The 27,022-nt window shown below is 50.4% G+C and overlaps 1 protein-coding gene across 1 annotated transcript in view; it reads right to left on the bottom strand.

Moving 5' to 3' along the window:
• Positions 1 to 27,022, bottom strand: part of LOC140395253 (cyclic AMP-responsive element-binding protein 3-like protein 3) — a 99,865-nt gene that overhangs the window by 10,099 nt on the left and 62,744 nt on the right. The window contains exons 4-6 of the mRNA XM_072482813.1: positions 13,866 to 13,984; positions 6,642 to 6,755; positions 2,729 to 2,835 (exon numbers count right to left, since the gene is read on the bottom strand). Coding sequence (XP_072338914.1) covers positions 2,729 to 2,835; positions 6,642 to 6,755; positions 13,866 to 13,984 — 340 coding nt within the window. The remainder of the gene's footprint in view (positions 1 to 2,728; positions 2,836 to 6,641; positions 6,756 to 13,865; positions 13,985 to 27,022) is intronic.

Here is a 27,022-nt window from a genome sequence, read left to right as displayed (position 1 = left end):
GGAGGTCCCCCCCCTGGGGTCGAACCCCCCCCCCCCCCTCCCACAGGCCGCTCCCCGATCCTTCCACGCCGAGGTCCCGCCGGCTGAGAGCAGGTGTGGACGGCGCCGGCGGGAATCGGCAGTTTTACGACGGCCGCTTGGCCCATCCCGGGCCGAGAATTGGCGGGCCGGCAGTATAGAGCAGCCCCCGACTGGCGCCACGCCAACCACGTCAGCGCCAATGGCGCCAATTCTCCGCTCTGCGGAGAATCGCTTGCCGCCGTCGGGGCGGTCCCGGGCTGAGAGAATCCCGCCCATAATGTAGGAAAATGTGAAGTTATGCACTTTGGTAGAAAGAATAAAGGAGCTGAATATTATTTAAATGGAGAAAGACTGCAGAAAACTGCAGCACAGAGGGATTGGGGTCCTTCTGCATAAATCATAAAAAGCTTGCATGCAATTTCAGTAGGTAATTGGGAAGGCGATTGGAATGTTAGCCATTATTTCAAAGGGAATGGAGTATGAAAATAGGGTGCTCTTGCGAAAACTGTACAAAGCACTAGTTAGGCCCCACTTGGAATACTGTGAACGGTTTTGGTCCCTTATCTAAGGAAAGATATACTGGCATTGAAGGTTCTCTAGGTTGATCTCAGTTGTGGAGGGTATTTCTTATGAGGAGAGGTTGTGTATGTTAGGACTGTACTCATTGGGGTTAGAAATGAATGAAGGAAATGAAATGAATGAAAATCACTTATTGTCACAAGTAGGCTTCAATGAAGTTACTGTGAAAAGTCCATAGTCGCCACATTCCGCCGCCTGTTCGGGGAGGCTGGTATGGGAATTGAACCGTGCTGCTGGCCTTCCTTGGTCTGCTTTAAAAGCCAGCGATTTAGCCCAGTGTGCTAAACCAGCCCCAGAAGAATAAGAGGCCACCTTATTGAGACATTTGGATTCTCAGGGGGCTTTACAGAGTAGATGCTGAGAGGTTGTTTCCCCTTGTGGCAGGGTCTAGGACCAGAGGGCAGAATCTCAGAGTAAGGGGTCACCCATTTAACGCAGTGATGAGGAGGATTTTCTTCTGTCAGAGGATAGTGAACCTATGGAATTCTTTACTGCAGAGAGCAGCAGCGGTTGGGTCATTAAGCATGTTCAAGGCTGAGATTCACAGATTTTAATCAGCAAGGGAATTAAGGGTGTGGGGATAAGGTGGAAAAATGGAATTGAGGATAATTACATCAGATCAGTCATGGGGATGAATTCTCCGCCGGCAGGATTCTCTGTTCCACCAGCAGCCCACGTCTGCCCACGGGTTTCCCATCGGCGTGGGGTGGTTACAATGGGGAATCCCATTGGCCGGTGGCGGGAACAGAGAATCCCGCTGCCGGCGACAGCAAGCCACCGAGGAACACATGGCTGGGGAGGCAGAGAATTCACCCCATAATCTCATTGAATGGCAGAGCAGAATAGATGGAGTGAATGACCTACCTCTGCTCCCACATCTTATGGTCCACCCATCACTGTGCTTACTGATCTGCATTGATTCAATGTGGAAATGTCTCAAATTAAAAATTCACTTCCTTGTGTTGAAAGATCCTTTCATTGCCTTGCCCTTCCCTCCCTCAATGACTTCCTGGGTCCCCTATAATCCTCTGAGATCTAACTAATCTTTCAATTCTGTCCTCTGATGCAACTCCAATTTTCCTGCACCCCACCACAGCTGCCTAGGCCCTAAGTCATCCATTTACTACGTCTCTATCCCCACCTCTCTCTCCACCTCTACCTCTCTCTCCCAGCCACTATCTCTCTTTCCTCCTTTCAGGTGGGAACTCCTTAAATGTACCTCTTTCACCAAGAGGTCAGATCAAGCCTTTGTTGTCCTAATCTCTTTAAGTGGCTCGGTGTTAATCTTTTCTGATAATATTCTTGCAATGAGCCTTGGGAGGTTTTAATAGGTTAAAGCTGATGTATAAATGCCAGTTTTTGCTGTTATTGCTGGTGCACCTGACCATCCAGTGAGGGCCACCAAAGCTGAATATTCTGGCTTGCAGCCACATTTCTGAGCCTCAAAGAGCCTCTTTTACTTGGCCAATATTCACCTTCCCTCACAAAATATTTCCCATAATGATCATTTGCTGCTGGCCCGGGGAGCACGGTCTCCATCCCCCATCAACACTCACCGCCTCTCAGCACATTGATGACATTTAAATATTCAGATGAACTGCTATCATCATGCAAGGTGCTGGGTAGGATGGGGGAACAAGTTTCTCCATTGAGAAACAAACAGTTATTGGCCTCGCAATGATTTTCCTCCACCAGCCTTAACTGTCCTTTGCCAATGATTAAATGGTGAGTTGGCATGGACAGAGATTGGGTAAAATGGGGGCAGGTTACATTGTTGCCCTTGCCCCAAACCCTCTGAAATCCTCATCCCCTGTCTTTAAAAATGGTAGATGTGGATTGGGGGGCTCAGAGGGTGTGTCGGGAGGGAGAGAGCCAGTCTGCTTACTGTTGAATTGCTGCTCCATTTTTGTCCTGGCATTCCAATAATATGCATTGAATGATGTGCCCAGATGATCACATAGTCTTGCCATGCCCTCTCCTCCACCCCTCACCCTCATTATCACATCTTGTTTCCTTTTCCTTTGCCCCAATTGCAGCCCTTGTTACTTGAGATTAGTCCGTTAGCACAGAGCCAGTGGTAGGCCCCAGTACCACTCTACCAGGTGTTGTTATAACCATCAACCCTCACCTGTTTTCCAGGCCGTCAATGTACTCCTTTTTCTTCTTGCGGCTCTCTTGCGCAGACTGTTTATTGCGGATCTTTCTCCTGATCTTCTTCAAAACTCGTTCTTCTTGCTGAAAAGGGGAAAGAACTCAACTCATCCAGTCTGCTTACATTCTGATTCAATTATTCTTGACAACGGGCTCCTGCTGATAGAGAGCGAGAGAGAGGGAGGAGAAAAGAGAAAAACAGAGGGAATATGCGCGCGGGAGATGGAACGGGAAAGAAAAAGAAGGTTTGAGAGACAAAGGGAGAGAGCATGTATGAGATAGATACAGATAAAAGGAGAAATACAAAAAGGGAAACCATAGAGTGTGCGGGGGATAGATAGAAAGAGAAGATAGAGAAGGAGTCTATGTGTGTGAGAGAGAGCGAGGGAAGTAGGAAGAGCATGGGGGAGGGGAAAAGGGTGACACACAAAACTGCAAACAATCAACCTGGAATTGGCTGCCAGCTTTTAATGGGAAGGGACAGAAAAAAAATCAGGCAACGTATATCTTCAGAGGGAGCAGCAAAGATGGTAATGAAACCACAGACACTTTTGTGTAACAATCCTCTCTCGCCCCATTCCTGGCTGTCATACTCTCAGTATCCAGGTAAGGAGATTAACCCACCAACTAAGACAGGACATGTGCCTGAAATTCAGTAGATCTTTTAGGTGTCGGAGTATTTGGTGAGATGATGGCTGTGATTTTGTGTACATTGTATCTACTGTCATGTGAGAGAACTTTTAAGAACTGGGTTTTTATTAAATAGCTGGAGTGGATGTACCTTTAAGAAATGGGTATTTATCGAATAGCTGCAGTGATGTCAGACTCTGGGTGGAGCTGGGCTGTCTGTCTTTCACTTTTGTTTTTGAGCAGGCAGCTACAGGGTATTTTTTAGTTTTGTTTTGAGAGCTGGATAGTTGCAGGAAAAGCAAGCAGCTGTATAAGGACCTCTCTGCAATCTAAAGACAGTCTCCAGATCATTTGGGTGATTTCAAAGTGATAACTGTTCTCAGTACAGAATTTAAACCTGATCTCTGTGTTAAAAAGGGTCTTTGGTCTTATGGATGTTGCAAGGAAAGATTAAGGGTTACTTATAGAATATTGTATCTGTGGGGATGATTAGTGTTGATAGTTGTTAAGATGTTTACTGTGGGTTTATAAAGTGTTAACTGGTTTCATAAATAAACATTGTTTTAATTTAAAAGTACTTTAGTTCTCTATTGCACCACACCTGTAAGGTAGGCCCGTGTGCTCCCCATAACCACAATCTATTAAAAGTTGTGGGTCAGGTGAACTCCATGATACACATTTGGGTTCTCTAAACCAGGCATTGTCAAACTCAGGGGCTCGACCCGCGGGTGGGTCGCAGGCGGGTGTCGGGAGGATCGCGGAGCCGTCCGTTGTGGCACACCCGATCGCGCATCCACACGCAACGGCCGCAGCAGCCAGCTTTTAATAATGCCGGCTGCGAGCAGCCTTCAAAATGGCCAGGAATAGATTTTTAAAATTGTTTGCACTGATGATCGGGCACACATGCGCACAACTGCACAGATGATCGGGCACACATGCGCAGTCCGGCGCATTTTTTTTTATATGGTCACAGCCTTTTGTTTTCAAGTTCGGGGGGCCAAAGGGACCAAAAGGACAAAATAACCATTGGGGCCAAAGGAACCCAAAACCATTTTCTCCATTTTTGTCAGCAATAACAAGGTAAGAGAAAATGGTGGGTCGCGCAGGTCGGCCGGTGTGGGCCGCAAAGGTCGGCCGGTGAGGGTCGCGAAGGTCGGCTGGCATGGGGCGCGAAGGTCGGCCGGGTTGGGTCCCGAAGGTTGGCCGGTTGGTAAAAATGGGTCCCCGGAAAACAAGTGCGAAAAACACAGCTCTAAACCCTGACCCATAACACTACAGACAGTTTTAAAAAATACCTTAAATAAAAATCCACTTTATTTTTTGTAAAATGTTGGGAGTGGCAGAAAATGTTCCCCTGTCAAGGCAACAAGGAACTGAAGGTTCTGATTTTAGAATCTACCGGAGTGATTTTGGCCCTGGATTTATACCAGTGAATACTGAAAGGGCTGACTGTCCTTTCCCATCTCACTAACAAACACTTAGTAGATGCGGCTTCTATAATATCTATCTAGGGGCTGGTTTAGCACAGGGCTAAATCGCTGGCTTTGAAAGCAGACCATGGCAGGCCAGCAGCACGGTTCAATTCACGTACCAGCCTCCCCGAACAGGCGCCGGAATGTGGCGACTAGGGGCTTTTCACAATAACTTCATTTGAAGCCTACTTGTGACAATAAACGATTTTCATTTTTTCATTTAATCTCTGCCGGGCACGTTCTGACATTGCGGGCCTGTAAAGGCAATCGTTCTGTTGTCTGCTGCCTGTTTATGATCCCAGTTTTCGATATATTTTATCGTTCGCCCTTCTATCCATGTCTTCATACCCTACACACTGATATCGACCACATACCCCCCAGGACACTCCACCCTCCCCAAAGTCTGCTTCGATGTTGGAAAGCTTGCCAGAAAAGCCTGGTGGAAGGGGGACCTTTAATTTCTCTAAAAGATAGGACACAAGTGGTAGGGAATTCACAGCAGGTCTATCACCAACTGAAAGAAAAACAGAGGGCGGCACAGTGATTAGCACTGCTGCCTCACGGCACCAAGGACCAGGGTCTGATCCTGGGTCACTGTCCGTGTGGAGTTTGTACATTCTGCCCATGTCTGCGAGGATCTCACCCCCACAACCCAAAGATGTTCAGGGTAGGTGGATTGGCCACGCTTAATTGCCCCTTAATTGGAAAAAAAATAATTGGGTATTCTAAATTTTTTTAAAGAAGAAAGAAAAACAGAAGACAGGTCAATGTTCCTGGTGCGTTATGCCTGGCAAGATCAAAATCTAAAACCTGAAACCATTGTCCTTTCCAGAGGCGGCTGGATGTGCCATTTAATTTCTAGTTGATTTTCTTTTTTCTCATTCAGTTTTCTTCCCAATCATCTGCAGCAAAGCACCCACCTGACAGCATGACTGAGATAGAGAATTTACCAAAACTGGAATTGGCCCTGAGCCTGTCTGCCATTAAATTAGATCATGACTAAGCTGTGCTTTAATTCTATTTACCTGCCTTGAGTCTGTAACCTTTAATACCCTTGACTAACTAAAACGTAGCAACCTCAGATTTGACATTTCAATTGACCCCCCTCCTCAGCAGCTTTTGTGGGGGGAGAGAATTGCCTCTACCCATTGCTCCCTGGCACCACCCCTGAATAGCCAACTCTAACTTTAAGTTGTGCCCCATAGTCCTGGGATGTCCCCACTACTATCCCCTCCGCCACCCCTGCCCCAACCAGAGGAAATAACCTCTCTGTATCTACCCCATCAATCCTTAAGCAGCTCAATTGCCCTTAACCTTCTGTACTGAAGGGAATACAAGCTTAGTTTACGCAACCTTTCCTCATAACGTAACCATTTTAGTGGCAGTATCATTCTGGTGACTCAGTACAACCACTATACCCTTCCTGAGGTGCGATGTTCAAAACTGAATGCTCAAGATGGCTCCTAACCAGAGCATTAACTGTAACATAGCTTCCTCTCCTTGTATTCCACAACCCTTAAGACAAAGGATAACATTTCCAAAATAACAAACGACGCATGTCCCCCTGGCTCACACGGGTCCAGTTAGCCTCATCCTGCTCCAGTTACTACCAGCCTGCTTCAGTTATTGCCAGCCTATTGCGGAGAGCACTGGCTTGCTCTAGGTGCTACCAGCACTGGCCTGCCCTGCTTAGCGGTGGCCCTGCTCCAGTTAGCACTGGCCTGCTCCGGTTAGCAGTGTCCCTGCTCTGCTTTTAACCACGCAAGCGGCGATTAGGTGTTAACGTACTTTAGTCAGAGGCAGCTGTGATGGAAGCGTGACCCCTTCTTTCACCAACAACTTCTTCTCATCTTCGTTGAGCATGAGCTCCCGGACCTGGTGCGGCTGCAGTTGCGGCTTGTTCTGATGTTGCAAAAAGAAAAGGAAACAAGAGCCTTTGATAAGTATATAACACAAAGAGGGAACTGCAGAGTTACTGTAGCAAAGAGCAAATGGAAAGATTTACATTTATATAGCACCTTTCACAATCTCAGGCCATCTCAGTGATGCACGATTAATGACCACTAAAATGAGCTAGTCGTACAACTGAAGGCTTTAATAAGCTAGATGTCTTTTTTTTTCATCATAGAATTTACAGTGCAGAAGGAGGCCATTCGGCCCATCGAGTCTGTACCGGCTCTTGGAAAGAGCACCCTACCCAAGGTCAACACCTCCACTCTATCCCCATAACCCAGTAACCCCACCCAACATTAAGGGCAATTTAGGACACTAAGGGCAATTTATCATGGCCAATCCACATACCCTGCACATCTTTGGACTGTGGGAGGAAACCGGAGCACCCGGAGGAAACCCACGCACACACGGGGAGGATGTGCAGACTCCGCACAGACAGTGACCCAAACCGGAATCGAACCTGGCACCCTGGAGCTGTGAAGCAATTGTGCTATCCACAATGCGACCTGTTTCACCCAGCAGCTCAGGTACAGAATGAGGGCTGCTGGAATGGCACAGGTTCTTATACCCCGCCTATCAGGGCGGAGCTATTATGTACTCTAGCCAATGGCATGCATATAGGTTCTACCAATGGTACTTCAGCCTCTCAGGTACCGTAATACCTATAATACCACATTCACCCCCTGTTAAAAAAAGTCCGGCGGGGGTGGTGGCCAGCAAAGACAAAACATAACAACATGGCATAATTAGTTATGGAGGTACCTTACTACCCCCGTACAGTGTTTAATAACTATTTATAAGTCTGGTAGCTGTGTACATTCGGTGTTTTATATTTACAGATTGCAGTTAAAATGAAGCAATCAGTCGATTGGGGGCCCTGGTCATCCTCTGCAATCGTCGGAGCCTTTGTGATGACTCCGGTGGAGGCTCAGGCATCTGTGACTCCGGGAGCGTGGCTTCGATCTCCATGGCAGCTCATCACCCCTAGACGGCGCTGGTGGGAAAAACGGCTGACCTAGGAAGGGAGCGCCTGCGGGGGGCGTCGGTGGGTGGGGGGGGCCTAAGCAGGGGCGGCGGAAGGACCAATCCTCCTGTAAGGTGCTGTGGTGGACGGGAGGGTGGTACTGGTGGCTGGAATGTACGTGGAGTTCCGGCGGGCGCCAGGTCCCATAGGGAGACCGTATCTTGTCGGCCGTCGGGGTACGCCAGGTGTACTGGGGTTAGCATGGAGCAGATGGACCCTCTCGACCAACGGGTCCGACTTGTGCGCCCGCACATGTTTTCGGAGCAGGATGGGTCCGGGGGCTGCCAGCCAGGTTGGGAGCTAGGTCCCGGAGGAGGACTTCCTGGGGAAGACAAGGAGACGTTCGTGAGGTGTCTGATTGGTGGTTGTACAAAGTAGTGACCGGATGGGCATCCGGGAGGACTTCTTGCCAGCGAGAGACTGGGAGGTTCCTGGACCATAGGGCCAGTAGGACGGTCTTCCAGACCGTTCCGTTCTCCCTCTCTACCTGTCCGTTACCCCGGGGGTTGTAACTGGTCATCCTGCTCGAGGCGATGCCCTTGCTGAGCAGGAATTGACGCAGTTCATCGCTCATAAAGGATCGCTGTGTATGTAAGCGGGGAACCCGAACAGTGCAAAGATGCTATGGAGGGCCTTGATGACAGTGGAGGCGGTCATTTCGCGGCAAGGGATGGCGAATAGGAACCGGGAGTACTTGTCAATCACGTTCAGAAAGTACGTGTTGCGGTTGGTGGAGGGGAGGGGGCCTATAACTCCATTTCGCACTACGTAGCCGAGAATGGCTAGACGGTCGGTGCTACAAACGCATTTATCCTGATTGTACGTTAGGTTAAGGATCTTTGCGGTCTGGAGGAATTTTCTGAGGTTGGTGTCGTGGTCCTGCTGGTCGAGGCCGCAGATTGTGACATTAACGAGATATGGGAATGTTGCCCGTAAACCGTACCGGTCAACCATTCGGTCCATCTCGCGTCGGAAGACCCAGACCCCATTAGTGACACCAAAGGGAACCCTTAAGAAGTGATAGAGCCGCCCCTCTGCCTCGAAGGCAGTGTATTTGCGGTCACTAGTGCGGATGGGGAGCTGGTGGTAGGTGGACTTGAGATCCACCGTGGAGAAGACCTTATAATGCGCGATCCTGTTTACCAGGTTGGATATGCGGGGGAGAGGGTACGCGACCAGCTGCGTAAACCTGTTGATGGTCTGACTGTAGACTGATGGTCGGTCTTTACCACCACTACTTGAGCTCTCCAGGGGCTGTTACTGGCTTCGATGACCCCTTCCCTCAGTAGCCTTTGGACCTCTGACCTAATAAAGATCTGGTCCTGGGCACTGTCGCGTCTGCTACTGGTGGCAAAGGGTTTGCAATCCGGGGTGAGGTTCACAAACAGGGAAGGCGGGTCGACCTTAAGGGTCACGAGGCCGCAGACAGTAAGGGAACGTCGAATTGGAAGGTCAGACTTTGAAGGTTACACTGGAAGTCTAAACCCAGGAGTGCAGCCGCGCAGAGGTGGGGAAGAACGTAGAGACAGAAATTTCTGAACTCCCTTACCTGGACTGTGAGGTTTGCTAAACAAAACCCCTTTATCCCCACTGAGTGGGAACCGGAGGCCAGTGAGATTTTTTGATTAACAGGGTGGATGAGGAGGGAACAGCGCCTTACCGTGTCGGGGTGTATGAAGCTCTCCGTGCTCCCAGAGTCAATTAGGCAGGACATCTCGTGGCCGTTGATGAAAACGGTCATCGTAGCGGTTGAGAGTGTTCAAGGTCAAGATTGATCCAGAGTCACCGAGGCCAATCGCAGTAGTTGATAATTCTGTTCAGGCAGTGTGTGGTCGGCCAAGCTGGGGTCCTGGGGGCCAATCCTCAAGGGTGGCATCCGTGGAACAAGATGGCGGCGCGCAGGGTCCGCATGTGGCCCTGGGATATGGGGGTGGTGGCGACCGCTGGCCACACAGGGCCCGTGGAGAAGTTTGTGATGCCGGTTCGGAGTCGCCGCTGGAGGCCGCGGCCACCGCTCGCGCCTGACATACCCCCACGAAATGGCCCTTTTTGCCGCATCCCCTGCAGGTGGATGCGCGGACCAGGCAGAGCTGGCGGGGGTGCTTGGCCTGCCCACAAAAGTAGCAGCGGGGCCCCTCGGAGTTGCCAGGCCACGTTGCAGCGCAGGCCTGCGGGGGAACGGGGGATGTCTCTGGGTCGGCCGCTGCGGGGTTCCATGCTGCCCAGGGGGCTGCCACGCGGTCGGGAACGTAGGCGCGGGCGTTCCTGGAGGCCACGTCCAGGGAGCCTGCAAGGGCCCGTGCCTCCCTAAGACCCAGGGTGTGTTTCTCTAACAGGCGCTGGCGGATTTGAGATGAAAGCATACCTGCCACGAAAGCGTCCCGGACTAAGAGTTCCGTGTGCTCGCTCGCCGAAGCTTGCGGGCAGCCGCAGCTTCTGCCCTGCACCAGTAGTGTGCAGTAGAATTCCTCCAACGATTCCCCAGGGGTTTGCCGTCTTTTTGCAAGCAGGTGCCGGGCGTGGACCTGGTTTACCGGCCGAATATAGTGTCCTTTTAGCAGCTCGATTGCTGCATCAAAGTCTTCCGCTTCCTCGATGAGTGTGTAGATCTCCGGGCTCACCCTTGAGTGCAGGACGTGCAGTTTCTGCTCTCCCGTGGATGCGTTTTCTGCCGTCTCAAGGTACCCTTTAAAGCACGCCAGCCAGTGCTTAAAGATTGCCGCTGAGTTCGCCGCGTGGGGGCTAAGTTGCAGACACTCCGGCTTGATTCAGAGCTCCATCCTTTCTTCTTAAAATCTAGCTTATTAAATTGATGCACGATCAATGACCACCAAAACAAGGTAGTAGTACAACTGAAGGCTTTAATAAGCTAGATGTTTCCCCCAGCACCTCAGGTACAAAATGAGGGCTGCTGGGACGGCATGGGCTCTTATACCCCGCCTATTAGGGCGGAGCTATTATGCACTCTAGCCAATGGCTAGGTTCTACCAATATAGGTTCTACCAATGGTACTTCAGCCTCTCAGGTACCGTAATACCTATAATACCACACTCAGAGCACTTCACGCCCAATGTTGGTATTTCTGAAGTTTGATCATTGTTCACAGCGCCAGGGTCCCAGGTTCGATTTCTGGCTTGGGTCACTGTCTGTGCGGAGTCTACACATTCTCCCCGTATCTGCGTGGGTTTCCTCCGGGTACTCCGGTTTCCTCCCACAAGTCCCAAAAAGACGTGGGGCTGTTAGGTAATTTGGACATTCTGAATTCTCCGTGTACCTGAACAGGCGCCGGAATGTGGTGACTAGGGACTTTAAACAGTAACTTCATTGCAGTGTTAGTGTAAGCCTACTTGTGACAACGAAGATTACTATTATTATGTAGGAAATGCAACAGCCAATCACAGCAAACTGCCACAAACAGTAATGTGATAATCTGTTTTTATTTGAGGGATGTTGGTTCAGAGCAGGTTCACTACGATGATCCCCAGTATGGAAGGATTCTTTAATGAGCAAAGGTTAAACAGGTTGGGACTCTACTCATTGGAATTTAGAAGAATGACAAGTGACCTCATTGAAACATATCGGATTCTTAAGGGGTTTGACAGGGTAAATTCTGAGAAGATGTTTCCCCTCAAGGGCGAGTCGAGGGCCAGAGGGCAAAGTCTCAGAATAAAGGGGTACCAATTTAAGACTGAGATGAGGAGGAATTTCTTCTCACAGTGGGTTGTGAGTCTTTGGAACTCCTTGCCACAGAGAGCTGTGGGGGCAGAGTCCTTGGCCGGGATTCTCCCTTCCGGGGACTAAGTCCCCATGCTGGCGGGAAAACCGGCGCCAATGACTCTGGCGTCAACAGGCCCCCAAGGTGAGGAATTCCCACCTGTCTCGGGGGCTAGGTGGACGCCGGAGGGGTTGGTGCCGAAGGGACTGTGAGTTGGCGCATGCGCAGAACGGCCGACGTGATCTCGCGCAAGCGCGGGACCGGCCGTCATATTTTGGCACATGCGCGGGCGGTTCTCTTCTCCGCGCCAGCAATGGCGGAGACCTACAGGGGCCGGCGCGGAAGGAACAAGCGCCCCCACGGAACAGGCCTGCCCGCAGATCGGTGGGCCCCGATCGTGGGCCAGGTCACTGTGGGGGCCCCCCCTGGGGTCGGATCCACCCGCGCCCCCTGAGGACCGCCCCCGCCGACTTACCTGCCGGGTCCCGCCGTGTGGGACCATACGTAACCGACGCCGGCGGGACTGGCCAAAAACGGACAGCCGCTCGATCCGTCGGGGTCCGGAGAATTGCCAGGGGGGCCGCTGCCAAAGGCCCTCGACCGGCGTGGTGTGACTCTCACCCCCACCCGAAAAATGGCGCCGGAGAATACGGCAGCCGGTGTCGGGGTGGTGGGGTGGGATCTGCGCCGCCCCCCGGGGATTCTCCGACCCAGCGGGAGTCAGAGAATCCCGCTCCTTGTGTATATTTAAGATTGAGATAGACCACAGATTCATAGAATCATAACATTTACAGAGCAGGAGGGAGCCATTCGGCCCATCAATCTGCACCGGCTCTTGGAAAGAGCACCCTACTTAAGCCTACGTCGATCCCGCCTATCCCTATCTCCGTAACCCAGTAACCCCTTAACCTTGTGGACACCAAGGGCAATTTATCAAGGCCAATCCACCTAACCTGCACATCTTTGGACTGTGAGAGGAAATCAGAGCACCCGGAGGAAACCCACGCAGCCATGGGGAGAAAGTGCAAACTCCACACAGACAGTCACCCGAGGCTGGAATTGAACCCAGGTCCCTGGAGCTGTAAGGCAGTAGTGCTAACCACTGTGCCATCATGCCTCCCAAACTTAGATAGATTCTTAATCAATAAGGGAATCCAGGGTTACGGGGAAGGGGCAGGAAACTGAACGTGAGGAATGTCGGATCAGCCCTGCTCCTATTAGATGGTGGAACAGGCTCAAGGGGCCAGGCGGCCTACTCCTGTTCCTATTTCTAATGGTCTTAGGGTATAAGCGATAAATATTGGCCAGGACACCAAGGAGAACTTCTTTGCTCTTCAAATAATGTCACGGTGGGATCTTTTACATCCACCTGAGACGGCAATTGAATCACATATTCATTATCTCATCTGAAAGATGGCACCTCTGACAATGCAGCACTTCCTCAGTACTGTGCTGATGGGTCAGCATGGAATTTGTGCCCAATCGTTGGAGTGAGGTTTGGGTGCACAATCTTGTAACTCAAGAGACAAGTTTGCTACTGATCCAGGCTGGCTTTCACAAGAGCATTGTTAATAAATTCAAAACCAGGGACTGTCATTGACTAGCAAGAAGGAATTATAACTTTTCTTTCCTTTCATTGGGTATCAATATTTCACCTGTTTAATTATAAACATTTATTCACTGTCCTAAGTAACAAGTACTTCACAATGTATTAATTAGATAATTAGCTAGATCCAAAATGAACAAGTGTTCAATTGATGGATAGCCACACGTTATAGCCTGGATGAAGGCCATTCAGCCCATTATATCTGTGCAGGCTCTGGTCTAGTCCATTGCTAGAGTATCGCTCCTCATAGCCTGTCTCACTGTGTACCTCTGTCTGAGGAGTTGTTTTAACCGACAGGCTGTGATTAATTTCTCACTCAGCCCTGATGTAAAGCTAAACATAAGAAAAGGCACGACTCCCAGGTTAGAGAAATTCATTCAGAGCAACTTAACCATGTTGGACGGAGCCTCACTGTCATGATATTCATGTGAACATCACAGCACATACACACACACATAATGATGGACAGATCAACGGACCAATCAACACACACAACACGACAGCCAATCACGGACAAGAGCATACACAGTACAAAAGCAGGGAACACGACACTTCCTGGGCACTCGAGCAGGAGAGAGCTCAGGGCACAGACCTCATTGCCAGCCATGTGCTGAATACCAGAGTTTACTATGTTCATAGTTCAATGAAATAAAATGTACCATACGCAACCGTGTTGGTTCGTCTGTGTGTCAGAGTACCGAACACTTCACTCACCATTTCACTTGTGTTCAAAAGCAGTAAATCCTTGACAGTGAGTGCGAGGAAATTATTGGGAGCTGATTCTGCCGAAATGTTCTGTCTCCCTTCCTCAAAAAGTTCAGAGTTCCAGTCATCTAAGCGATTAAAAACAGCATGATAATCTTAACATTTACCTCAGAATTTCTATTAACTAGGCTGTAAATAAAGACATCACAACAACTTGCATTTATATAGCCCCTTTAACGGAGTAAAGTGTCTACAGACAGTTCGTAGGAGAGTTACAAAACTAGGTTTGATGCCAAGTCTCATACAGATACATTTGAATATTATGGTTGCTCACAGAGGTAGGTGTTAAGGGGGTCGTAACACGGGAAAGAGGGGGAGAGGCAAAGTGGTTTAGGGAGGAAATCCAAAGATTAGGCCATGTTGGTGGAACAAAGTAGTCGGGGATGCGCAAGAGACTAAAATCGAAGGAATGCAGAGATCGCAGAAGGATGTTACAGAGGTGGGGAGGAGAAAGGCAGGTAAGGGATTTGTATGGGCGGCACAGTAGCACAGTGGTTAGCATTGTTGTTTCACAGCTCCAGGGTCCCAGGTTCGATTCCCGGCTTGGGTCACTGTCTGTGCGGAGTCTGCACGTTCTCCCCGTGTCCGCGTGGGTTTCCTCCGACAGCTCCGGTTTCCTCCCACAAGTCCCGAAAGATGTGCTGTTAGGTAATTTGGACATTCTGAATTCTCCCTCCGTGTACCTGAACAGGCGCTGGAATGAGGCGACTCAGGGCTTTTCACAATAACTTCCTTGCAGTATTAATGTAAGCCTACTTGTGACAATAAAGATTATTATTATTATGAATAAAAGGATGATCATTTTAAATACGAAGTGTTAACAAACATAAATGCAGCAGAATTATGGATGAGCTAAAGCTTACTCCGGGTGGGAGACAGCAGGTTTACCAAGAGACCGTTAAATTAGTCACAATGTAGGAAGCAAAAAACAGAAAATGATGCAAGTAGACAGACGTGAACAGAAATGGAACTGCAAATAAATACACTGTGAAATGGTAATCGATTCCAAACACACATGCTGATGAACCTTCTGCATTGTTCCAGTATCTGGAGGTTCTCTGATATTCTCCAACTTTCCTTTCACAGATTACTTCACTGACACAATTCTTCCCCTTTAATTTCATAGATTATCATAGAATTTACAGTGCAGAAGGAGGCCATTCGGCCCATCGAGTCTGCACCGGCTCTTGGAAAGAGCACCCTATCCAAGGTCAACACCTCCACCCTATCCCCATAACCCAGTAACCCCACCCAACACTAAGGGCAATTTTGGACACTAAGGGCAATTTATCATGGCCAATCCACCTAACCTGCACATCTTTGGACTGTGGGAGGAAACCGGAGCACCCGGAGGAAACCCATGCACACACGGGGAGGATGTGCAGACTCCGCACAGACAATTTGTTTTTACATTACCTGGATAACTCATCCAGAAAAACAATATTCAATGTTTCCACGAGCTTTAACTTCTCAAGCCTAATTTCTGACAGACGCAATCTGAGGTACAGAATGAAGGGTGACAAGGTTGAAAATGTATGGTTTCATATTAAACGAACGTTGTGCAATTTCCCAAATTCTGAAAGGGTTTTTCATGTTAAGCAGGTTGGTGATCTAGTAATGAGGGTACACATGATTAAAATGTATTCCCGGAGGTTTCGTTACGTGACTTGCCCCACACTCCAACCATTAGTCAGCTGATACATCCAATCCTTGTGACATACTGCCTTCCTACACCAATTAGAAGACAAAAAGACTCATTATGCAATTGGATGATGCTTGACTGTCACCCAATCAGCCTTTTTTTCCTCATTTTCAATATTTTTATATCTTGTAAAAGGAAATGTTCAACAAAAACAATGTCCAGATGTTTTATCTCCAGGGTTGCTCATAGCAGTGTCCTGGAGATTGATCTCCAATTCCTGAAATCTCCAGATCAGTCTTGGAGGGTTGGCAATCGGAAGCAGGGGTTAGGATAATAAAATTAGAGAAATTATTTACAATGTAGAATTAAACATGGTTGAGGCAAGAGTTAGAATATAGCCAATGACATAACCACTTTTCAGATAAAAAGTTAACGGCCAAATATTGGTTTGCACTGTTATGCTAACACGGGGCCATGTTTCACAACCTGCCTATGTCAGTTCCGATGGGTGTGAACAGCAAGCAGTCTTAGTGCTGCCATCTCATTTATCTGATTATAGAGTAGGGCTAAATGTCTCACACACTGCTGGCCTTCTTCACGCTCAGCAGGGTGCTGAGCAGCATTCACTGCTAGCACATGGTGCAACCAGTCTTCTCTTCTTAAAGGTAGCCTGTCCCTCTTAAAGAGAAGCTACACTGAATGCCAAAAGCCTGCCACAAGATACTATTGTTGCAATCCTAAGCACAGAACGTGGTCTCCACAGTCAGGATACCTCTGGTTAGTGAGCGGTGAGGCATACAGGAAGAGAGACCATGGTTCTGCAAGAGGCCAGGGGTTCCTCATGAACCACACCCAGAATGGAGTGGGAACAGTTGACCATGGAGGTTAATTTACAGGGCCTGGACACAAAACCTGGCAGCAGTGCCACAAGAAGTCTAATGACCTCACCTGGGTAATCAACGTCAGTGACTGCATCTTCAAATTATATCTCAAGCCCACCATATCACCAACCTTTCACAGTCCTCAATGCACCATCATTCACCCATCACCATTCCCTGACAGTCAGGACACAGGCCAACCATCCATTCAGCTTCACCCTCAACACCCACCAATGCTGCCAGCCTCACCCCCACTCTGCTATTTAACAATGGCAAGCACAACACTCAAAGAGTGTTGCACAATCAGCGGCAATATATTTCCAAGTCAGGCTGGTTAGTGAACTTGGATGGGAACTTTCAGGTGATGCTCTTGTCCTTCTAGATGGTAGTAGTTGTGGCTTTGGGAAGTGCTGCCTTAAGAACTTTGGTGAGCAACTGCTGTTCAACTTAAAATTTTATAACAGGCTGCAAAACTACAGACAGACCTGGCGCCACCCAATAATTACATCATCTGTATCCCACTAAGTTCCATGAATTGCTGAGCTAGAATTAATCACCACTCCCTCATAAACTGTCTACGTCCCAGGGAATCTCCAGCAATCAAAACACAATTCCATTAGCTCTTTATATGCAATCAAGTAAGTGATTGGAATCAATCATTAACTCACCTTTTATGAATCTGTAATTACAGCTTTAGCAGCCATACTGCCTGTATGCATTTCAAACCAGGGTTTTTAATACCTTTACTGCCACAAATATGAAATATAACATATATCAATTTTTTACATTCATTACAAGATCAAGTGGGCTGCCTTGTCCTGGATGGTGTTGAGCATCTCGAGTGTTGATGGAGCTGGGCTCATTCAGACACATGGAGAGTATTGGGAAGTCAAGAGGTGAGTTACTCGTTGCAGGATTCCTCGCCTTTGACTTGCTCTAGTAGCCACGGTATTTACATGGCTAGTCCAGTTCAGTTTCTGGTCAATGGTATCCCCCAGGATGTTGATTGTGGGGTGTTCAGCAGTATAGCTGCAGTCTAATGTTTTTTTTTAATACAGTTCTAGCAGTTCCCTGCTCTTATACCTTAAACCTCGGCTACGAAAGGGAAGTATCCTTCTCGGCCACCTCACCCACCTGTCTTACAATCTTCAGGGGCAGGCATACACTCCAAGGTTCTTCTGTCCCTTTGCACTTCTCACACAATTTAAGCTGTATTGCCTTGCTTTGCTTTCATCCTCAAATGCATTGCCTCATATTTTTCCAGATTGATTCTATTTACTTTTCTGCCCAGCTGATGAGAACACTAGTATCTATCTGCAGTCCGATAACTATTTTTGTCATGATCAGCCTATTTTTGTATCATCTGCAAACTTCTTAATCACAGCCCATACATGTAAGTCTACATCATTGATATAGTCCACAAACACAGTGGGCAAGTACGGAGTCCAGCAGAATTCTACTGGAAACAACCTCCCCGTCACAAAAGCACCCGGCAGTCTTTGCTTCCGGCCAATCAGCCAATTTTGGATCAAACTTGCCACTTACCCTTGGATCCCGTGACCTTTTAATTTTCTGATTCATCTGTCATGTTTAGCCTTGCTAAAATCCCTGCTAAAATTTAAGCAGGCTAATGAAATGCATCGACCCCACCCCCACACGCAACCCCCACCCAAACTCTCAAAATCCAATCAGATTAGTAAGACACAACCTTCCCTTCCTCAACAACTCCATGCTGACTCTGGTTGATTAAGACACCTCCATAAATAATAATTTATCAAACCTTTTAAACCTGTGTTTTGCCCACCTCTGAGTTTGGGTTAACTCGAGCTGTCCCCTTGCTCACATTTGAAACGGCAGTACAATATTAATAGTCCTCCAGTCACTCCGCATGATGCCTGTAGCCAGTGAGGACTTGAAAATGATCTTTGGATCCTTCACTAATTCTTCCCTTAGCAGAGTGGGATATATTGGGCGCGATTCTCCACTCCCACGCCGAAGTGGCCGCGCCGTCGTGAACGCCGTTGAGGTTCACGGCGGCGCGAAACGGCCCCGGTCCCAACCGATACAGGCCCTGAAAATGGGCCAGGATCGGGGCCGAGTCATCTACACGCGCCAGGCCTTGCCGCCCGCGTAAAAGCGGCACCGCATAGATGACGCGGCCGGCGCCGCATACCGGGCGTCATCCGCGCATGCGGGGGTTGGCCGGTGCCAACCCGTGCATGCATGGCTGCCGTCCTCTCTAAGTCCGCCCCGCAAGAAGATGTCTGACGGATCTTGCGGGGCCGCGGAAGGAAGGAGGTCCTCCTTCAGAGAGGACGGCCCGACGATCGGTGGGCACCGATCGCGGGCCACCCCACATTTGAGGTACTTCCCGGTGCAGGATCCCACCTCGCCCCCCCCGCAGGCCGCCCCTCCAGCGTTCACGCACCGCTCACGATTGCAGCGACCAGGTGTGGACGGCGCCGGGGGGAACCCGCCGTTTTGGCTTGGCCGCTCGGCCCATCCGGGCCTCAGAATAGCAGGGGTGCCGGAGAATCACCATTTTTGGTGTCTCCGGCGATTCTCTGGCCTGCGGCCCGCGAAACCCGACCGGGCCGTTCCCACCGCTTGGGAGAATTGCGGGAGGGCGTCGGACCGGCGTCCCGGGAAATTCTGGTGGCCCAGGCGATTCTCCCAACCGGCGTGGGAGTGGAGAATCGCGCCCATTTAGTCCCAGCCTCACGATTTATCCGCTTTCAAGGATGCAATACACTTCAATATTTCCTCCCTCGCTTTGCTCATTCTACCCATTATTTCTTCCTTCTCCTCCTTTGCTACAATGACTGCACCCTCCCCCTCCATCAACCTCTTTTGTAAGACAGATGCAGCATATTCATTAAGAATCATACCCACGTCACCCACCTCCACACACAAGCTGTCTATTTGGTCTCTAATGGGCCCAATTCTTTGTAAGTATTGATAAAAACATCTTTGGTTTTACTTGTCAATATTTTCTCATATCTTCTCTTTGCTTTCCCACTTTCCTTTCAAACTTCACCCTGACACTGTCTGTACATCTCTCAGCTTTCCGCAGCTTTGCGCTCCGACATATAGGGCGGGATTTAACCGCCGCATTGTGCCCAGCAGGGATCCGGGAACACCGGTTAAAAAGCACAAGAAGACAAAATCGGGATTCCCATCAGGCATGATTCCGTTCGCGATCTAACCAGGCTGCTCCCGGTGGCGGGTTGCAGATCCCGCCAAATGCGGCGAGGCACCAGTTGACACCAATTAAGACCAATCGCCATCTCATCCAGAGGGGTTGAGCCTGAGCGGGGAGGGCTGGTCATCATAGGACAGGGGTTGCCCCTGGGCTGGGGGCTGAGGGACTTGGCATCTGCAGGGACTACAAGCCATCCTCCAAAATAATGCATACAGGGGAAACTTCAGCTGCTGCCTGTCGATCCTACCAAATATTTTCCAGGACAGAGCCCTGTTCCTGGTCTTATGCTGACGATCATTTTAACACCCTTTGGCTGTGAGCAGCCTCTGGCTGCACAGCTGAGGGCTATTTCTAATAAGGAATTGGCTTTGTTAGTTACGAGAGCACTTCACAGCTGCATGTTGTGTTAACTGCTTGCTCCTGCTGGTGTCTGCAAATGTCTGGAGGCTGCTGTTGCTGTGTCCTTCATTTTCTGTAACCGGAAAGAAGTATAATATTTTCTAAGATACCTGGTGCTGGAACATCGAGCTTAGGGGGAGCATGAGGCGGCACTGTAGCTCAGTGGTTAGCATAGTTGCTTCACAGCGCCAGGGTCCCAGGTTTGATTCCTGGCTTGGGTCACTGTCTGTGCGGAGTCTGCACATTCTCCCCATGTCTGCGTGGGTTTTCTCTGGGTGCTCCGGTTTCCTCCCACAGTCCAAAGCTGTGCAGGTTAGGTGGATTGGCCATGCTAAATTGCCCTTAGGTTAGGTGGAGTTTCTGGGTTACGAGATAAGGTGGAGGTGTGGACTTAAGTAGGGTGCTCTTTCCAAGATCCAGTGCAGACTCGATGGGCTGAATGGCCTCCTTCTGCACTGTAAATTCTATGACCAAAGGGTGAGTGTGTGGAATAGGGGAGGGTGCCTGAGCTCAATCCTCTTAATGTTCCCGACTGGGGTCTGGGGTCTAAGGACCCGTGCTGTGGCTGGAGGTGATTGCGCAGAGCACGATTCCACAGCACAACCAGCTCGGTAGATGGCGCTCTGAGAGAAGGCGGGACACTTAAGGCTGGAGGAGGCATGGGGGATTTGAGGGTCCCAGGGTGGAGCCCTAACTGATTGTCGGTCTCTCTCCTTCTCTAATTCCTTCTAGCACGATGGATGGTGTTGTTAACCCCGCAGCAGCAGCTCTCACGGTGCTGGTGCTGGTGAAAGCCCAGGCGGCCAGACGCTGGAGAAGACGGCAGCAGTGTTGATGCAGGCTAGAGGCGGCACCCCACGTGCAGGGGGCCACCACACACTCTACAGTCTCCCCAGCCCATCAGGCCTAGGAGGGACCCAGGGCAGATGGCGGCGACAGCCCAACGTGTTCAGGTGTGATTGGTTGTTCACGGAGGTGGCGGACAGAATCTGCTGCAGGAGGCTCCATCTTAACAAAGTGTGGCACCTGTGTCATGGTGTCGTTGACTTGGCACCCCATGGAGGAGGAGGAAGCCTGCTCACGGTGGCCATGGAAGTCACCATAACACTGAACCTCTATGCCACTGGATCATTCCAGGGCTCGAACGGGAAGCTGAGTGGCATGTCACTAGCTACAGCCCACAGATGCCTTGTTTGTCCGGACAGTGGACTATATAAACTTTGAGCTGGACCAAGCTATTAAGATGCCCGGACAGCAGGATTCTCTGCCATCGCCAGGATGCCCCAGGTCCAGGGGTAATTGATAACACGTATGTTGCCTTGCGTACAGCGGGGCATCAGGGAATGCCCTTCATTAACAAGTAGGGGTTCCATGCGACCACCCCTGCCATCAGATCATGCACATGTGTGCCGCTTCCCAGAGAGCATGCATGACAGCTACTTCTGGGACATGTGGAGCTCCCTAGCATCTTTTTTTTTTTGACAAACAATTTTATTGAGGCATTTTGGCATAGTAAACAACAACAATACAAAACAGTGTGCAAAGAACAATCAACATAGTTCAAAAACCAGATCCCCTCCTACAAGGACCGGCCTAACTACCCCCCTGATCTACATTGCCCCCCCCTGCTGACGGTTAATTTTCCACGAAGAAATCGATAAATGGTTGCCACCTCCGGGTGAACCCCGACAGCGACCCTCTCAGAGCGAACTTAATTTTCTCTAGACTGAGAAAGCTCGCCATATCTGATAGCCAGGCCTCCGACTTTGGGGGCTTTGAGTCCCTCCATGCCAGCAAATTCGTTGCCGGACTACCAGGGAAGCAAAGGCCAAAACGGTAGCCTCTCTCCTCCGACACCCCAAAATTGCCACCTCAGGACTCATCACCACCCTTGTTTTCAATACCCGGGAGATAACGTCCGTGAATCCCTGCCGGTACCCCCTGAGTTTTGAACATGCCCAGAACATGTGGACATGGTTCGCTGGTCCTCCAGAACATCTGGCGCACCTGTCCTCCAGTCCAAAGAATTTACTCATCCGGGCCACTGTCATGTGGGCCCGGTGGACGACCTTGAATTGGATCAGGCTGAGCCTAGCGCATGTTGCGGTCGCGTTAACCCTGCTCAACACCTCCACCCATAAGCCCTCTTCTATCTCACCTCCGGTCTCCTCTTCCCACTTAAGCTTCAGCTCCTCGGTCTGCGACTCCTCTGCCCCCATAAGTTCTTTATATATATCCGAGACCCTCCCCTCCCCCTCCCATCCACTGGACACTACCCTGTCCTGGATCCCCCTAAGTGGCAGGCGTGGGAAGGATGGAATCTGTCTGCGTAGAAAGTCCCGCACCGGCAAGTACCTGAAATCATTCCCTCTTGCCAGCCCAAATTTCTCCTCCAGCTTCCTCATGCTCGGGAAGCTCCCTTCCCTCTCAATCCCAGCCTTCCGCCATGTTCGGAACCCACCATCCATATTCCCCGGGGCAAACCAGCGATTGTCACAAATTGGGAACCAAACTGATGCTCTCACTTCGCCCACGTGCCTTCTCCATTGGTCCCAGGTCCGCAAAGTCGCCACCACTATAGGGCTGGCTGAGTACCGTGCCGGCGGGAGCGGCAGGGGCGCCGTAACCAGGGCTGCCAAACTGGTGCCCCTGCAAGAAGCGGCCTCCATCTGCTCCCAAACCAACCCCGCACCCACCATCCACTTCCTTATCATTGCTATATGATGTTGGGCGCCCAGTAGTAATTACTAAAGTTTGGCAGCGCCAACTCCCCTTCCCCTCGGTTCCTCTCGAGCATCACCCTCTTCACCCGCGGGGACTTTCCCGCCCACACAAATCCCATAATCATTTTATTGACCTTCTTAAAAAAGGACCGCAGAATAAAAATGGGGAGACACTGGAATACGAACAGGAATCTCGGGAGGATCATCATTTTATCCGTCTGCACTCTCCCTGCTAGTGTCAGTGGGAGCACATCCCACCTCCCGAACTCGACCCTCATTTGCTCCACCAACCAAGATAAGTTCAAGTTGTGCAACCGGCCCCAGTCCCGCGCCACCTGTATCCCCAAGTATCTAAAACTGTCTCCAACTAACCTAAACGGCAGACCCCTCAGCCGACCCTCCTGGCCCCTCGCCTGGACTACAAACAACTCACTTTTTGCCATGTTCAGTTTATACCCCGAGAATTCCCTCAGGATTCCCATGATTTCATCCAGCCCAGCCACTGGATCCGTGATGTATAAGAGCAGGTCGTCGGCGTACAACAAAACTCCGTGTTCCACCTGTAGCCACCTAAATTGGCCAACTCCCGATTTAAAATGGCGAACGGCAAAGGCTGATGGGAAAGTCAGCCAACAAGACAGAAACCGGCAGGTGCAGGTTTGCTGTGTATTAAAACTCTGCAAAAGGCCAGACAACATCGATACCAGCGACCATCACCATAACAAAGTAGCAGCCATCTGCATACTGATGAGCAATCCCCAGGAACAATAAGTAACATTTTGGACACACAAAGTAAAGCCAGACTCCTCGGTGCCAGCAGGAGCAACACAAAGGAGGTGAACGAGCACCTCAAGACCGCCCATCGATCAGGGAACCGCTCCAGTATTGGAGAAATCGAACCAAGCGATTGGGACAAAGTCCAATCACTTGGGACCAGGTACAGGGTCCGTCCCGAAAGGCGGGAAGCCCCTGGGGACTATAAGAGTTAAGCCCCAAGTTCAAATCGCTCTCTTCACCTCTGCGTCCTGCCCGGGTCATCCAGCAACACAAACCAACATTGACCGTGACCGGTGCAGTGACCACCGAACAATGTAAGTCTTAATTCAACAATCGCTACGAGATAGGCGCTCCTAGCTACCAATCCGTACCAACTTCGAATCCCGCAGACTCAGAACCCGAACGAAAGGCCATTTGTTTCCCTGACCCGGTGGGCCAGTCCGAAGCTAAGTATAGGCCTGTTAGTTGTAGAAGTAGCTTAGACGTAGAATTTGCGCATGAGTAGCGATTACTGTGTATAATAAATGTGCTTTGATTTGAATCTTACTAATCGGTGTATTGGGTTATTGAGCATTACTCGGGACTTGAACCTTGTGGCGGTATCAGAAAGATACCTGGCGACTCGAGAGCAAAGGTAATAAAACAGAGCAATTGAACCAAGGAGAAAGTTAGCAACACCCCCCCCCCCCCCCCCCCCCCACCCGTACCAGCCCCTTCCAACCCTTAGAAGCTCTCAGGGCAATTGCCAGTGGCTCTATTGCCAGCGCAAACAGCAGTGGGAAGAGGGGGCACCCCTGTCTTGTCCCTCGGTATAGTCTAAAATAGTCAGACGTCGTCCTATTCATCCTTACACTAGCCTCCAGAGCCTGGTACAACAGCCTGACCCAGTCGATAAAGCCCTCCCCGAACCCAAATCGTCCCAGCACCTCCCATAAATAGTCCCACTCAACCCGGTCGAAAGACTCCTCGGCACCCATTGCCACAGCTCCCTCTACCTCCCTACTCTCCGGTGGCATCATGACCCATATGCCTCCGGGTCATTGTCCCGTTTCAATATCAGGGAGATGGTGGCCTGTGACATCGTCGGGGTAAACCCCTCTGCCTCTTGCCTCATTAAAAACCCTAATCAGCACCTAACCATCTCAGAGAACTTTTTATAAAACTCCACCGGATACCCATCAGGCCCCAGGGCTTTACCTGATTGCATGGCCCTCAAGCCCCCCAATATTTATTTGGCCCTAATCGGGGCCCCCAGCCCGTCTACCAACCCCCTACCCACTTTTGGGATGGTCAGTCCATCCAGAAAGCCCCTCATCCCCTCCCGCCCAGGCGGGGGGAGTGGGGGGGTTCCAAGGTGTAAAGCTTACTATAGAAGTCCCTGAACACCTTGTTCAGCCCTGCCGGATCTCCTACCAAGTTTCTCCCCCCCCCCCCCTCCCCCCCCCCGTCAACTACCTTCCCTACTTCCCTAGCCTCCCCCCTCTTCCTCAATTGCTGTGCCAGCATTCTATTGGCTTTCTCCCCATGCTCGTAGATCGCGCCCCTCGCCTTCCTAAGCTGCTCTACTGCCTTCCCTGTGGACAACACCCCAATCTCTGTCTGTCGCCTTTGTCATTCCCTTAAAAGCTCTGCCCTCGGGGTCTCCGCATATCTCCTGTCTATCTGTCAGATCTCCTTCACTAGTCAGTCCGTTTCTGCCCTGCCCATCCTGTCCCTATGTGCTCGAATCGAGATCAGCTCCCCTCTCACCACTGCCTTCAGCGCCTCCCAGAGCACCGCAGCTGAGACTTCCCCTGTGTCATTGACCTGCAGGTAGTTTTGCATACATTTCCTCACCTCTCACACACCGCCTCATCCGCCAACAGACCGACCTCCAGCCTCCATTGAGGGCGCTGAAAGCTTTCCTTACAGACCTGCAGATCAACCCAATGTGGAGCATGGTCCAAAATAGCAATCGCCGAATATTCTACGTCCGTCACCCCCGCCAGCAAATCCCTGCTCATGGTGAAAAAATCAATTCGGGAATACGCCTTATGAGCATGTGAATAGAACGAAAACTCCTTCCCTGACAGCCAACTAGCCCTCCATGGATCAGCCCCACCCATTTGTTCCATGAACCCCCTCAGTTCTTTTGTCATTGCCTGCACCTTACCCGTTTTTGAACACGACTGGTCCAGGTCATGGTCAAGGACTGTGTTAAAATCACCTCCCATAATCAGCCTGGGCGAATCCAGGTCAGGTATCTTCCCCAGCAGCCTATTAATAAAATCCACATCGTCCCAATTTGGGGCATATACAGTGACCAAAATTACCCTCATCCCCTCAAGCTTGCAACTCACCATGACATATCTGCCTCCCCCATCCGGGATTGTGCACCTCGAATTGCACCCGTTTGTTAACCAAAATCGCGACCCCCCTGGTTTTAGTGTCCAGCCCCAAGTGGAGGACCTGGCTAATCCAGCCCTTCCTTAATCTGACTTGGTCAGCTACTTTCAGATGAGTCTCCTGAAGCATTATTACGTCCGCCTTCAGCGTCCTCAGATGCGCGGACACACGTGCCCTCTTTACCGGCCCCTTTAACCCTCTAACGTTCCAGGTGATCAGCCTGGTTGCGGGGCACCATGCCCCCCCCCCCCATCCCTGATCAGCCATCTCCTTTGGGGCCGCCCCTAACCCCTGTGTCGCGCTTTCCCTGGCCCGCCACCTGGCAGCCCCCACCCCCGACCTCCTCCATGTTACCAAACCCATGTCCCTCCCTCGTCAGCAGATCAACTACCCTCCTTCCCCCCCTAGCAACAACACCCTGTAACCTAGCCCCTGCCATAAACTAGCGATATACACCCCCCCCACCTGGCTTCCGTAGACCAGCTCACCCAGCTAGCCTGGTGACTCTCGACTCCGGCGCCAACAAGTCTCCCACCTATTGTTCCCTCTGACCCACCCCCCCCCCCCCCCACCCATCAATACCACTTCCCCAAACCAGCCCTCCTCGAGCAATTGCTCTGAACAAAAAACACAAGGAACAAAGAAAACCCCGACGCTAGTGCAAATCAAATAATACAAAATAAGTAATAGGCACTTCCAACCACCCGATCAGAACACAAAAAGCCCCCACCACCAAATACCTTAACTTCCCTCTTTTCCAGCGAAAACTTGAATACAGACGAGAAAAAAAAACCACGACACAAGAAAAAAGTGGAAACATCGCTTCGTAACTTTTTAACTTAAGTCCAAAAGTCCTCAGTTCGGCACTGGCCCTTCTCTCTTGGCAAAGTCCATCGCGTCTTCGGGCTCCTCAAAGTAATGGTGCCGTCCGTCGTGCATGACCCAAAGGCACGCCGGGTACAGCAGCCCAAACTTCACCTGCTTCTTAAACAGAATCTCTTTGACTTGCCTGCAGCCTGCCCTCCTTCTGGCCACCTCTACGCTCAGGTCCTGTAGATGCGCAGGACACTTGTTCCAATTGCAGCTCCGCGTGTGCTTGG

This window comes from Scyliorhinus torazame, chromosome 18 (genome assembly GCF_047496885.1).
Source record: "Scyliorhinus torazame isolate Kashiwa2021f chromosome 18, sScyTor2.1, whole genome shotgun sequence".
NCBI classification, from domain to species: Eukaryota; Metazoa; Chordata; class Chondrichthyes; order Carcharhiniformes; family Scyliorhinidae; genus Scyliorhinus; species Scyliorhinus torazame.
This window is presented reverse-complemented; position numbering and strand designations above follow the sequence as displayed.